Raw genomic sequence first — 13,330 nt, 5'->3', positions numbered from 1 at the left:
GTCACCTCACCTGGAAGGACTGTTTGGGGCACTGAATGGTAGTGAGGGAGGAGGTGTAGGGGCAGGTGTAGCACTTGTTCCGCTTGCAAGGATACATGTCAGGAGAGAGATCAGTGGGGAGGGACGAATGGACAAGCGAGTCACATAGGGAGCGATCCCTGCGGAAAGCAGACAGTGGTGGGGGGGGAGGGAAATATGTGTTTGGTGGTGGGATCCCGTTGGAGTGCAGGCTGGTGGGGTGGTGGGTGAGGACAAGAGGAACCTTATCCTTGGTAGGGTCCTACCCAAGATCCACAGACCTGTTGTCCAGGTAGACCCATTATTTCAGCTTGTTCCTGCCCCACTGAACTCGTATCTGCATACCTCGACTCTAGTTCAGTCCTCTCCTACCTACATCAGTGATACTTCACATGCTATGGAACTTTTCAATGATTCCTGTCCCCCATCTTTTTATTTTCACTATGGTTGTCCAGTCCCTCTACACCCCCTTTAACTAGTTTCCTCTCACATCCCACCAAACTTCCCTAAATTCTCCAACCACACTCCTACACTAGGGGAATGAACTAATGAACATGTCTCCGGGATGCAGGTGGAAACAAGAGTGACCAGGGAGAACGAAGTGGTCACTGGGAGCATCAGCAAACTTCATATTGACAGCACCTGAGCTGAGGGTAAAGTCTGGTTTGCTGGAAATGTGGGGCAGCAGCTTCACATGATTCATGCGTAACAGAAGGACGAACGTTCGCACTGCCACCTCCTTCCTCCACAAAAATAGGTTGCAATGTCAGAATCCATGCAAGCACAGTGGCAGTGCAAAGACCTGAGAGATGGGAATGGTGCTGGTCACTGGGAGACACATAACTGAAGCCGCTCTGTTTTACTTTGTCCTTTGGAAAAGTTCACTGCTTAAATTCACTGCACATGAACTGAAGGTGGAATGAAGTATTAGGATCAACTACAATTTAAACAGAGGAAGTGTTCATGTTTTAGGCTTTATGCTTTAAGCTGTATAAATCTCAAGGAAATTCATATCAAGCTGCTATGGAAACCAAAGGAAGAGATTGTTGGGGTTCTGACAGAAATTTTTAATCTGCTCCACCACAGAACAGGTGCCAGGTGACGGGAGGGGTTGGGGGGGGGTGGGGTGAAGAATCATGGTGGTACTTTTTTCCAAGAAGGGAATGAGTGAGGCAATTACAGGCCCAGCAGTCCAACATCAGTAAAACAGAAACCTTTGGGGGGGAAAAAACTTCTGAGGGAGAGGATTAATCTATCTTTGGAAAGGCAGGGGTTATCAAGGATGGGCGGTATGGATTTGTTGAGGGATAATATCACCTGACAATGTTTCAGAGATGGAAATGAGTCTGTTAATAAGGGCCGTGTGATTGATGTAGTTGACACTGACTTCAGTAAAATAGCAATTTTGAGTAATGACTTTGTACTGTACAAAGAGCAAATTTCATGGCATGTAATCCAATGATAATACATCTGATTCTAATCTTTGACAAAATTCTACGTGGAACACAGACGCAAAATTGTAAGAGCCATGGATATATGGCAATCTAGCAAGCTGAATCTGAGATTAGATGGTTGAGGGTTGTCTTTGCCATTAGAAGCCAATGACTGGTGTTGTACTGCATGAATGCTTGCTATTTTGTTAACAATCCAGATGTAAATACAGGACGCTCATCAGTAAGTTTGCAGATGACATGGAAGTTGGTGGTGTTGTTGACAGTGAGGAGGGTACTTTTTTGGCCACGGAAGAATATTGACAAGTTGGTAAGATGAACAAGAGAATGGCAGAATTTAATCATAAAATGTGTGAGGTTATATATTTTAGGAGGTCAAATAAAGCTAGGATATATACTATAGAATGAACAGTAGGACCCCAGAAATTGTTGAGGATAGAGGGATCTTTATGCACATGCCCAAGGGTTCTTGAAGGCAGAAACACAGGTAGATAGCAAGTATGGACAGATGAGAGGGGAAGCTTATTTTTGTGATGTGCTGAGTTACGTCCACTCAATCTGCGGAAGAGACAGGGACTCCCAAAACATTAAGGAGTAGATTAATGAACACTTGAAATATTATGAGCTAAGTGCTGAAAATATGGACTTAGTACAAATGGGTATTTAATGGCCAGGATTAAAGCAATGGACTATTAGATTCCCATCTGTCTGCATGCTGAGCATCGATGTCCATGTATATGCCCTGAAGCACCTTCAATTACTCCAAAAGACTGAGGTTTGGTAAAATACTGAAAGGCTTTTACTCGCTGTACAATACGACCTCCACAGTGAGTGTCTGCCCCCGGACTGAGGGGGAGGGGCAAGGTGAACACCTTTATACAGGATTCTGTGGGAGGAGCCACAGGGGCAGTCAGCAGAGGGGTGTGTCCAGACAGGCAACCGAGTTACAACATATATACATGGTTTACCACATTCACCCCTCCTTTTTTAAATAAGAGTCCCGCGGGGTGAAGTGACTGACAATATTTACAAGAAGTATATTTACAGGTTAAGTCTATCAGGCGGTCGAGTCCGTCGCTGTGACCTACGTAGCACCGGCGATGGTGGTTGTGCTGGCTCCAGCCTGACTTCAGGTGCCAGCACATCAGGCGTCGGTAATCCCTCGTGCGTGTGCATCACGCCCGGTATGGAAGTGTCATGTGGTGTCTGTATAGGGTTTGGGGTGCACGGGTCTCGTAGGTACATACATTGGTGGGTACGGGGTCAATAGTCACCACGGAGTGTTCAGGGTAGGGGCCCGGAGCTCCTGTGGGCGCCAGGTCGTGGATGGACACTGTGTCCTCCCGCCCATCAGGTAAAACCACGTAGGCATACTGGGGGTTCGCATGAAGTAAGTGAACCCTCTCGACTATCGGGGAGTATTTATTGCTCCTCACATGTTTCCGGAGCAGCACTGGCCCCGGGGACGTCAGCCAAGTTGGTAGGGTGGTTCCAGTGGTCGACTTTCTGGGAAATGAAAAGAGCCGCTCATGAGGGGTGGCATTGGTGGATGTACATAACAAGGAGCGGATGGAGTGGAGTGCCTCGGGAAGGACCTCCTGCCAGCGGGAGACCGGCAGTCCCTTTGACCTGAGGGCTAAGAGTGTGGCTTTCCACACTGTGCCATTCTCCTTCTCTACCTGTCCATTGCCCCGACGATTATAGCTCGTGGTCCTACTGGTTGCAATTCCCCTAGCCAGTAGATATTGGCGCAGCTCGTCACTCATAAACGAGGACCCTCTGTCACTGTGGATATAGCATGGGTATCTGAACAGAGTGAAGAGCTTGCGCAGGGCTTTTATAACTGACGTGGTAGTGGTGTCGGGGCAGGGGATGGCGAAGGGGAACCGCGAGTACTTGTCAATTGCGTTAAGAAAGTACACATTGCGGTCGGTGGAGGGAAGGGGGCCCTTAAAGTCAACACTCAGTCGCTCAAAGGGGCGGGTGGCCTTGATGAGTGGTGCCTTTTTGGGTCGGTAGAAGTGCGGTTTGCACTCTACGCAGACTTGGCAGTCCCTGGTCATCATCCTGATCTCCTCAAGGGAGTAAGGCAGGTTCCGGGCTTTCACGAAGTGGAAAAGCTGGGTGACCCCCAGGTGGTAAAGACCTGCATGTAGGGCATATAGCCGGTCGATCTGCGCGCTGGCGCATGTTCCCTGGGATAGGGCATCGGAGGGCTCGTTGAGCTTCCCAGGCCTGTACATGATGTTATAGTTGTAGGTGGAGAGTTCGATTCTCCACCTCAGAATTTTATCATTTTTGATTTTGCTCCACTGCTGATTATTAAACATGAATGCGACTGAGCGCTGGTCAGTTAGCAGGGTGAACCTTTTGCCGGCAAGATAGTGCCTCCAGTGCCTTATAGCTTCCACTATGGCCTGGGCCTCTTTCTCTACCACAGAGTGCCGAATTTCAGGGCCTTGAAGGGTATGGGAGAAGAACGCCACTGGTCTTCCTGCCTGGTTGAGGGTAGCAGCCAGCGCAAAGTCGGAGGCGTCACTCTCTACTTGGAAGGGAATGGCCTCATCCACCGCATGCATTGCTGCTTTGGCAATGTCCCCTTTTATGCGGCTGAAGGCCGCGTGGGCCTCAGCAGAGAGGGGAAATGTGGTGGACTTGACCAGGGGGCGGGCCTTGTCTGCATAGTTAGAGACCCATTGGGCGTAATATGAAAAGAAGCCCAGGCACCTTTTGAGGGCTCTGAGGGTATTGGGAAGAGGGAGTTCCAACAAGGGGCGCATACGGTCGGGATCAGGGCCAATGACTCCATTCTCCACGACACACCCAAGGATAGCAAGTCGGGTGGTCCCAAGTACACACTTGTCCTTGTTATAGGTGAGGTTGAAAGATTTGGCCGCTTGGAGGAATTTTTGGAGGTTGTTGTCATGATCCTGCTGGTCGTGACCGCAGATGGTGATGTTATCCAGATATGGGAACGTGGTCTTCAGTTGGCACTGGTCCACCATCCGGTCCATTGCCCTCTGGAAGACAGATACACCATTCGTGACACCAAAGGGGACGCGCAGGAATTGATAAAGCCTGCCGTCCGCCTCGAAGGCAGTGTAAGGGCGGTCCTCCCGGCGGATGGGGAGCTGATGGTAAGCGGATTTTAGGTCTATGGTCGAGTACACCTTGTACTGTGCTATCTGATTGACCATATCCGCGATGCGGGGTAGAGGGTACGCGTCGAGCTGCGTGAACCTATTGATGGTCTGGCTATAGTCCGCGACCATCCTATTCTTCTCCCCGTTCCGAACAATGACCACCTGCGCCCTCCAAGGACTTGTGCTTGCCTCAATGACCCCCTCCCTGAGCAGCCGCTGCACCTCCGACTTAATGAAAGCTCTGTCCCTCGCGCTGTACCTCCTGCTTTTAGTTGCCACAGGTTTACAGTCGGGGGTCAGGTTGGCGAACAGCGGTGGGGGAGGGATGCTGAGGGTGGACAGGCCGCAAGTGGTGTCGGTAGTGTGGCAGTTGGCATGATGTTGGGTGGGATGTGCGGGTCGGTGTGTGTGTGTGGTCAGTAGCGGGGTATGTGACATATCTCTACAAAATGGGATTTATGACAGTAATTGGCAGGAGGGGCCCATCATACTTCATTGTCACGCTTTTCAGGTGGCTCTGGAAGTCCAACCCCAACAGCACAGGGGCACACAGTTGAGGCAAGACCAGTAACGTAAAGTCCCGATATTCTGTGCCCTGCACCACTAGCATCGCTACACAACCCCCCCGGATGTCTGTTGTGTGCGACCCGGAGGCCATGGTGACCCTCTGACTTACCGGCCGTATCATGAGTCCACAATGCTGCACCGTGGCCGGGTGGATAAAACTCTCCGTGCTGCCTGTGTCAAACAGGCAGCTTGTCCTGTGCCCCTCCACCAGGATGTCCATCATTGACCTTGCAAGCTGGTGGGGAGCGCTTTGGTCGAGGGTCACGGAAGCCAGGGTGGGGTCGCTGTCTTGGTCCGGTGTGGTGGGGTGGCCCGTGAGCACCCGTTGGTCGTAGGCGGTGGGAGGTGGCGCCGACCAAGATGGCCGCCCCCATGTCTCGCACGTTGTGGCAGCGTGCAGGGAAGATGGCGACCCCCATGTCTCGCACGTGGTGGCAGCGTGCAGGGAAGATGGCGGCCCCCATGTCTCGCACGTGGTGGCAGTGTGCAGGGAAGATGGCGACCCCCATGTCTCGCACGCGGCGCTGCTCGATCCCACTCGCGGTTTTGACTTACAGACCTTGGCGAAGTGGCCCTTCTTTCCGCAGCTGGAGCAGGTAGCTTGTCGGGCCGCGCAGCGTTTCCGGGGGTGCTTCTCCAGTCCGCAGAAGTAGCACTTCGTGGACTCACGACTGGCGGCAGCCGAGGTCGATTCGCCAGCGGGTTGCGGGGTCTGCGGCACCCACAAGGCCATCGGGGGATCGCGTACCTGGAGAGCCTCGGAGTTATGCAGAGCGGCCTCCAACGTATCAGCCAGCTCAATCGCCGAATTTAGGGTAAGATCGGCTTTTTCCAGCAGCCGCTGGCGCACGTACACTGACCTGGTTCCCGTAACAAAGGCGTCTCTCACTAGGAGTTCTGCATGCTGCACCGCTGTCCTGGCAATTGCAGGCCTGCACAAGTGTCTGTAGGGCCCGGACAAACTCAGCACTCGATTCCCCGGACCGTTGTTGCCGTGTCGCTAAGCGATGCCGAGCATTGACGCTGTTTATCGGCCGCAGGTATTGTCTTTTGAGTGCGTTCATCGCGCCGTCGTAGTTCGGCTGGTCTCTGATCAGCGAATAAACCCGTGGACTGACTCTGGAGAGTAGAACTCTGCGCTTCACTACAGGGTCGGTTGCTTTAATCTCCTCTAGATACGCTTCAAAGCAGGCCAGCCAGAGTTCGAAAGCATTTCCAGTGTCAGGCATTTGCGGATCGAGGTCCAATTTTTCTGGTCTCAGGGCCTGTTCCATGTTTTAAAATGTACAGCAAATAAAATTGAAGCACCTTCAATTACTCCAAAAGACTGAGGTTTGGTAAAATACTGAAAGGCTTTTATTCGCTGTACAATACGACCTCCACGGTGACTGTCTGCTCCCGGACTGAGGGGGAGGGGCAAGATGAACACCTTTATACAGGACTCTGTGGGAGGAGCCACAGGGGCAGTCAGCAGAGGGGTGTGTCCAGACAGGTAACCGAGTTACAACATATATACATGGTTTACCACATGCCCTCAACTTAGATTTCCATTATTGCAGCCGTTATTTATGAAAGCTTGAGTTTATTGGCAGTGCATGAAAACTGCACAAATATGTTTAAAATTCTACCATATTAATGTCGTGAACTGTATGGTATTAAATAGTGATTGAACAAAGGGACTTGTTTATTTTCAAATAGTGAGACCAAGCCCCACATGTAATAGTCATTTGGGAATGATCCTGGAATTAAGTTTTCATGATTACCTCTGGACAACAATAGGAAGCAAAAATTCTTCTTGGATTTCAACATTTAATTGCTTTTTAGCATGGAATGGACAAAACTGCATGTGGATTTTAGTTGATAGGCCTGATAGGAAATAAAATAGATTCCTGTCTGGATAATATGATATGGCAGTCTGGAGTGTATAAACATTTTTCAAATCAAGCAGGAAGTAAAAGCAGCCCCTTGTGTTCTCTTAAACATGAGTGGAACATGACTCCATTCTGCCATGTTAACTGGTTCTTGTCCAACCTCTGTATGCAAGTCCTTAAAAAGGACTGGAAATTCAATTTTATTTTCCCTTATGGCAATACCAGTGCCAACCAAAGTGTGAACCTGAAACTTCCTGCAGCATGTTCCACATTATTGCTGGCAAAGATATAATTCCTAGTTACAAACAACAATCAGGGGTGTTCATGCTCTGTATCACAAGTTGCAGTGACAAATTGCTTTAATGTATTTGATTCACTGTTGTGCAAGTCCTTAACTGTAAGACAAAACAATCATAAGACCTTGAGACATAGGAGCAGAATTCGGCTATTCAGCCCATAGATTCTGATCCGCCTGTTCATCATGGATGATCCTGGATCCCATTCAATCCCATACACCTGCCTTCTCACCATACCCTTTGATGCCCCGACCAACCAGGAATCTATCTACTTCTGCTTTAAATATACCCACAGATTTGGCCTCCACCACAGTCTGTGGCAGAGCATTCCTCAGATTTACCGCTCTTTGGCTGAAAAAAATTTCTCCTTACTTCTGTTCTGAGAGGCTGCCCCTCAGTTTTGAGTCTTGGCCCTCATGTTCTGGATACCCCCACCAGAGGAAACATCCTCTCCACATCCACTTTATCTAGTCCTTTCAACATTCAGTAGGTTTCAATGAAATCCCCACGCATGCTTCTAAATTCCAGAGAGTACAGGCCCAAACCTGCCAAACGCTCCTCATATGTTAACCCCTTCATTCTTGGAATCATCCTCGTGAACCTCTTCTGGACTCTCTCCAATGACTCTCCCCTTTTTGAGATATGGGGCCCAAAACTGTTGACAATACTCCAAGTGCGGCCTGACTAGTGTCTTATAAAGGCTCAGCATTGTCCCCTTACTTTTATATTCTATTCCCCTTAACATGGCATTTACCTTCTTCACCACAGACTCAATGAGTAAATTAAGCATCTGGAAGTCTTGCACGAGGACTCCTAGGTCCCTTTGCACCTCTGATTTTTGAATTTTCTTCCCCATTTAGAAAATAGTGTGCACTATTGTTCCTTGTACCAAAATGCATTATCATACATTCTCCAACACTGCCACTTTTTTTGCCCATTCTTCCAATTTGTCCTGCTGCAATCGCATTGCTTCCTCAGCACTACCTACCCCTCCACCTATCTTCGTATCATCCGCAAACTTTGCCACAAAGCCATCAATTCCATTATCCAAATCACAGACAAACAATGTGAAAAGTAGTTGTCCCAATACTGAACCCTGAGGATCACCACTAGTCACAGGCAGCCAGCCAGAAAGGGCCCCTTTATTCCCACTCATTGCCTCCTGCCTGTCAGCCGTTCCTCTATCCATGCCAGCATATTTCCTGTAACACCATAGGATTTTATCTTGTTAGGTAGCCTCATGTGAGGCACCTTATCAAATGGCATCCACTGCCTCTCCTTTGTCCACCCTGCTTGTTACGTCCTCCAAGAATTCTAACAGGTTTGTCAGGCAAGATTTCCCTTTACAGCAACCATGCTGACTTTGACATGTTTTATCATCAGTCTCCACATACCTGAAATCTTGTCCTTACTAATGGACTCCAACACTTTCCCAACCACTGAGGTTAAGCTAACTGGTCTAAAATTTCCTCTCTTTTGGCTTCCTCCCTTCTTAGAGTGGAGTGACATTTGCAATCTTCCAGTCGTCTGGGACCATGCCAGATTCAAGTGATCCTTGAAAGATCATGACCGTTATCTCTTCAGCAACCTCTTTCAGGACAATGGGATGTAGTCCACCTGGTCCTGGTGACTTATCCACCTTAAGACCTTTCAATTTGCCTAGCACGTTTTCCTTTGTTATAGCAATGGTACTCACTCCTGTTCCCTGACACTCAACAACCTCTGGCACACTGCCAGTGTCTTCCACAGTGAAGACTGAAGCAAAGTACTTATTAAATTCATCTGCCATTTCTTTGTCCACCTTCTACTACCTCACCAGCCTCATTTTCCAGTGGTTCACAATATCAACTCTCAACTCCTTTTTACTCCTTATATAACTGAAAAAACTTCTAGTATCCTGCTTTATACTATTGGCAAGTTTGCCCTCATGTTACATCTTTTCCCTTCTTATAGCCTTTTTAGTTGCCTTTTTTTGGATTTTAAAAACTTTCCAATCATCCAACTTCCCACTCACTTTTGCTACCTTATATGCCCTTTCTTTGGCTTTTATGTAGTCAACTTCCCTCGTCAGCCGCCGATGCCTACCCCAGCCATTTGAGAACTTCTTCCTCTGTGGGACAGATCTATCCTGCACCTTATGAACTATTCCCAGAAACTTCAGCCACCTTGGCTCTGCCGTCATCCCCACCAGTATACCCCTCCAATCTACCTGGACAAGCTCCCTCCTCATGCCTCTGTAATTCCCTTTATTCCACTGGGATACTGATACATGTGACTTATGCTTCTCCATCTCAAATTGCTGTAAGTAGTCCAGAATTTCAGTAGATGGTCCAGAATGGAATGCCTCCTTTCTATCAGCTCAGGATATTTTCACATGAACTTTGGAACCTGATTGATTCTTATCTTTTTTTGTTATAGTGGGCTGGAATATGTGGATGAAAAGCATGATCCCTAAATGGAGAAATATTGCAGCTTTGGTGATTAAAACTTTCATTCGGATCAGAAGAATGCCTGGGTACGTGACTCCGTTTTACAACCAGATGATTTACCCATCAGGCAGTTAATAATGCATGCATCATCTTGTCTAAGTACCTACAACACAAAGATTATTTGAGACACACTCTACGGTAGCTCATTTAATGAGGAGAGGGGAGCTATAGATCATTGTGGCCACATTTAAGATGCAATTGTGTGAAAAACAAAAAGCAGGTTGGAGATGGTCTTGTAATGTTACTTCATCAAAAACCTGCACATAATGTGTGCATTATTAAAAATTATGACAGGCTTCTTTCTGTATGCCAAGCATCAGCAAAGGTTAAAATTTTAAGAATATATTCTGAATGGATGGTTTATTTCAATTTTGTGTTTGAGTATCATCTTCTGTGTCCCATAGATTTCTTGGCTTCCAGTTCTTCCTGCCAGTTATTCAGATATCACTGATATGTCTTTGCATTGGAGGCAGTCCTAAGGACCTGCATGTGGCTGTGGTGAACAATGACACGGGAAAACCTGCCATGAGTCAGATCGTTCTGTGGCACCTCGATAACAACACCATTATCCAGGTTATTTATATATCACATGAGTCAATTGTACAGAACAGTACATTTGGTGCTTCTTGGCATTTATGCTCTAAAGCTTCTTACAATTCTCTTTCATCCCTTCTCCTTTGTGAGCATATTTAATTTGCTTATTAATGCATCTGTATTATTTGCCTCTGTCGTGCCCTATGGAATTGAGTTTACACTCTGATTATCCGCTAAGTACAGAAGACTGCTGATTTTTGTATTGTATTTTCAGTATCCATATTACATTAATGGCTTCTGTAGATGTGTTTTTACTATTTCTAAAGGTACCTTTGTTAAGTGAACTAATATGGAAAATCTAATGACATCAATGAATAGTTTTTATGGGTCTCGGGAGAAATATCTACCAAGCTGAACCCTGGATACATGAGTAATTTCTAGTTATAACGATATTAGACACTTGAGATTCAAACATGGGTGTTTGTTTTGACTCTAGCATCAGGAAATTCCAATCATGAGGGGCATAGGTAGACAGTCAGACTCTTTCTCCCCAGAGTGGAATACTAGAGGGATTAGATTTAAGTTGCGAGGAGGACAGTTTAAAGGAGATTTGCAAGGCAGGTGTTTTTTTCCCTAACAGAATGGTAAGTTCCTGGAACACACTGCCAGGGGAATTGGTAGAAACAGTTACATTTAGACAGGCACAGGAAAAGGCAGGGAACAGAGGGATATGGACAATGAGCAGTTTAAATTGATATCATGGTCAGTGCGGCTGATGGACCCAGTTCTGTGCTGTTCTACGTTCTGCAGATATCTGGCGTGGCTGAGATGTGTATTTGATGGTACCGATATGTTCTGTGACCTCATGAATTACTGACGTAACTACACACCATAACCAGTAAGCATGGCTACTATGGGGGCTTTGTCTGGATGATACAGGTGGTGACAGGAAAATGAAGCCCACTTCATTTCACCATCGCTTTTTGAGATGGGTCTCCTAGCAACCGATCCATGAGTGATGGGACTGCCCTATGAGGAAAAATATTTGAGAGTCTTTGAAAAAAAGAAGTAAAAAAAACTCCCAGGTGATTTGCTGATCTGAATCTCCTGTTCTCAGCAGAGAATGGTGAAGTTGGGTCTTTGCTTTGGTTGAAGGTACAGCTTTCCCTGTGGGTCTCACTCTGCAACAGTTTCTAAGGTCAGTAATACAGCAGGTTTCAAATTACTGGCTGGCTCTGGAGGCTCAGGGGATTTGACATATTTTTGTTAGGAGTGCAGAATGGTGAAGAAAGGTAAGTCACAGAGGCAAATGCCAGACAGTCAAAGGAAAATTGTAATGTCCTTCAGTATTTGTGTGTTTAGAAATTCCAGATAAATTTATATGATAGAAGAACCATCAATACTGAGAATCTGGTGTGCCACAATCTATGATATCTGTATTGAGCTGAGTAAAAAATGCAGAGAAATATTTTCTGAAGTGTTGTGTAAATTTTGATATATTGTGTAAATCTGCAACTGCCTGAGGAGACAACGATACACTTGCAGCAACTAATTTGATCTAAAAAGCCAAGGTTTATTTCTGATTCAACATCCAAGTATTCTTTGATCTATAATTAGAACCTCAATTGCTCATCCCATAGCTTCTCGTGCATTAACCCATTGCTTACAGGGCCCTGGTGGAGGACTTTGTCAAATGGTGCAAGCTGAATCATCTGCAGCTCAACATCAATAAGATAAAGGAGATGGTAACAGGCTTTAGGAAGAGTAAGCTTGCACTGCTCCCTGTAACTATTGATGGAGAGGATTTTGGTGTGGTGAGGATCTACAAGTACCTGGGGGTGCACCTGGATGACAGATTTGAGTGGAGCACCAACACAGAGGGTGTGTACAAGAAGGGCCAGAGTTGCCTCTACTTCCTGAGGAGACTGAGGTCCTTTGGAGTATGCAGGCCTCTCCTTCACATGTTCTACTAGTCTGTTATCGCCAATACAATCTTCTATGTGGTGGTGTGCTGGGGCAATAGCATCAACACAGGTGATGCCAACAGGCTCAATAAACTGATTAGAAAGGCTGGCCCTGTTATAGGATATAAACTGGACACACTGGAGACTGAGGTAGAACAAAGGACCCTACAGAAAATCTTGGCAATTCTGGACAATATTTCTCATCCTCTGCAAGCCACCTTGGATGAACAGAGGAGCACTGTTAGTAATAGACTAAGACAACTGTGCTGCTCCAAAGACTGCTATATGAGGTCATTCTTACCTCGGCCATTAGGCTCTATAATGAGTCAACCTATAGACAGGGAAGTGGTGACCCCCTCCTGGTAGACTGTTTGAGGTAACTTTTTTTAATACTTTCTTACTTCTCTTCTAATATTTGTTTAATTGTACACCTGTGAACTTGTAATGCTACTGTGGCACTGTAATTTCCTTTGGGACCAATAAAGGATCTATCTATCTATTATATCTTGCAGGTTCATCTAAACCAGTCCGATGCTAATAAGGGCATAAAAGATGGGAAATACTGGGGTGCAATTGGCTTTGGAGCAAATTACACACAAGATATTCTTTTAAGGTAAATGACAAGTTCTGAAGGTATATTTATATTGAGATTCTTATCGGAGCAATGTACTCATCATGTAAGAAGCAACTGGAAGTAACTCAAACTAACTGCTCTCTCTCAATGACATGATGTGTGAATACGTGTGTGTGTCTGGTTTCCTCTTAGGGCAACTCAAAAGATGATTGACAACAGCACAGTTGATGGGGGTTCGATTCATGTCTGGCTGGATATGACAAGTAAGTCTGTTAAAGTTGTTTCTCTGTACACAGTGGTGAAGATGGATGTTATGATTGCCAGACACACAAACACTTATTATTCCTCCTTTCCTTCCTAGGCTTGGTTTATACAGAATCTTCGTGCAAACTTAGTTTTTTTAATAAGCTATCAAATTCTTTA

The 13,330-nt window shown here is 46.4% G+C and overlaps 1 protein-coding gene across 2 annotated transcripts in view; it reads left to right on the top strand.

The window, feature by feature from the left end:
• abch1 (ATP-binding cassette, sub-family H, member 1) overlaps nt 1-13,330 on the top strand; it is an 85,630-nt gene that overhangs the window by 44,795 nt on the left and 27,505 nt on the right. For both annotated transcript variants that reach the window (XM_072267076.1, XM_072267075.1), the window contains exons 9-12: nt 9,765-9,861; nt 10,240-10,408; nt 12,846-12,946; nt 13,100-13,170. In XM_072267076.1, coding sequence (XP_072123177.1) covers nt 9,765-9,861; nt 10,240-10,408; nt 12,846-12,946; nt 13,100-13,170 — 438 coding nt within the window. The remainder of the gene's footprint in view (nt 1-9,764; nt 9,862-10,239; nt 10,409-12,845; nt 12,947-13,099; nt 13,171-13,330) is intronic.

This window comes from Mobula birostris, chromosome 8 (genome assembly GCF_030028105.1).
Source record: "Mobula birostris isolate sMobBir1 chromosome 8, sMobBir1.hap1, whole genome shotgun sequence".
Taxonomy (NCBI): Eukaryota; Metazoa; Chordata; class Chondrichthyes; order Myliobatiformes; family Myliobatidae; genus Mobula; species Mobula birostris.
This window is presented reverse-complemented; position numbering and strand designations above follow the sequence as displayed.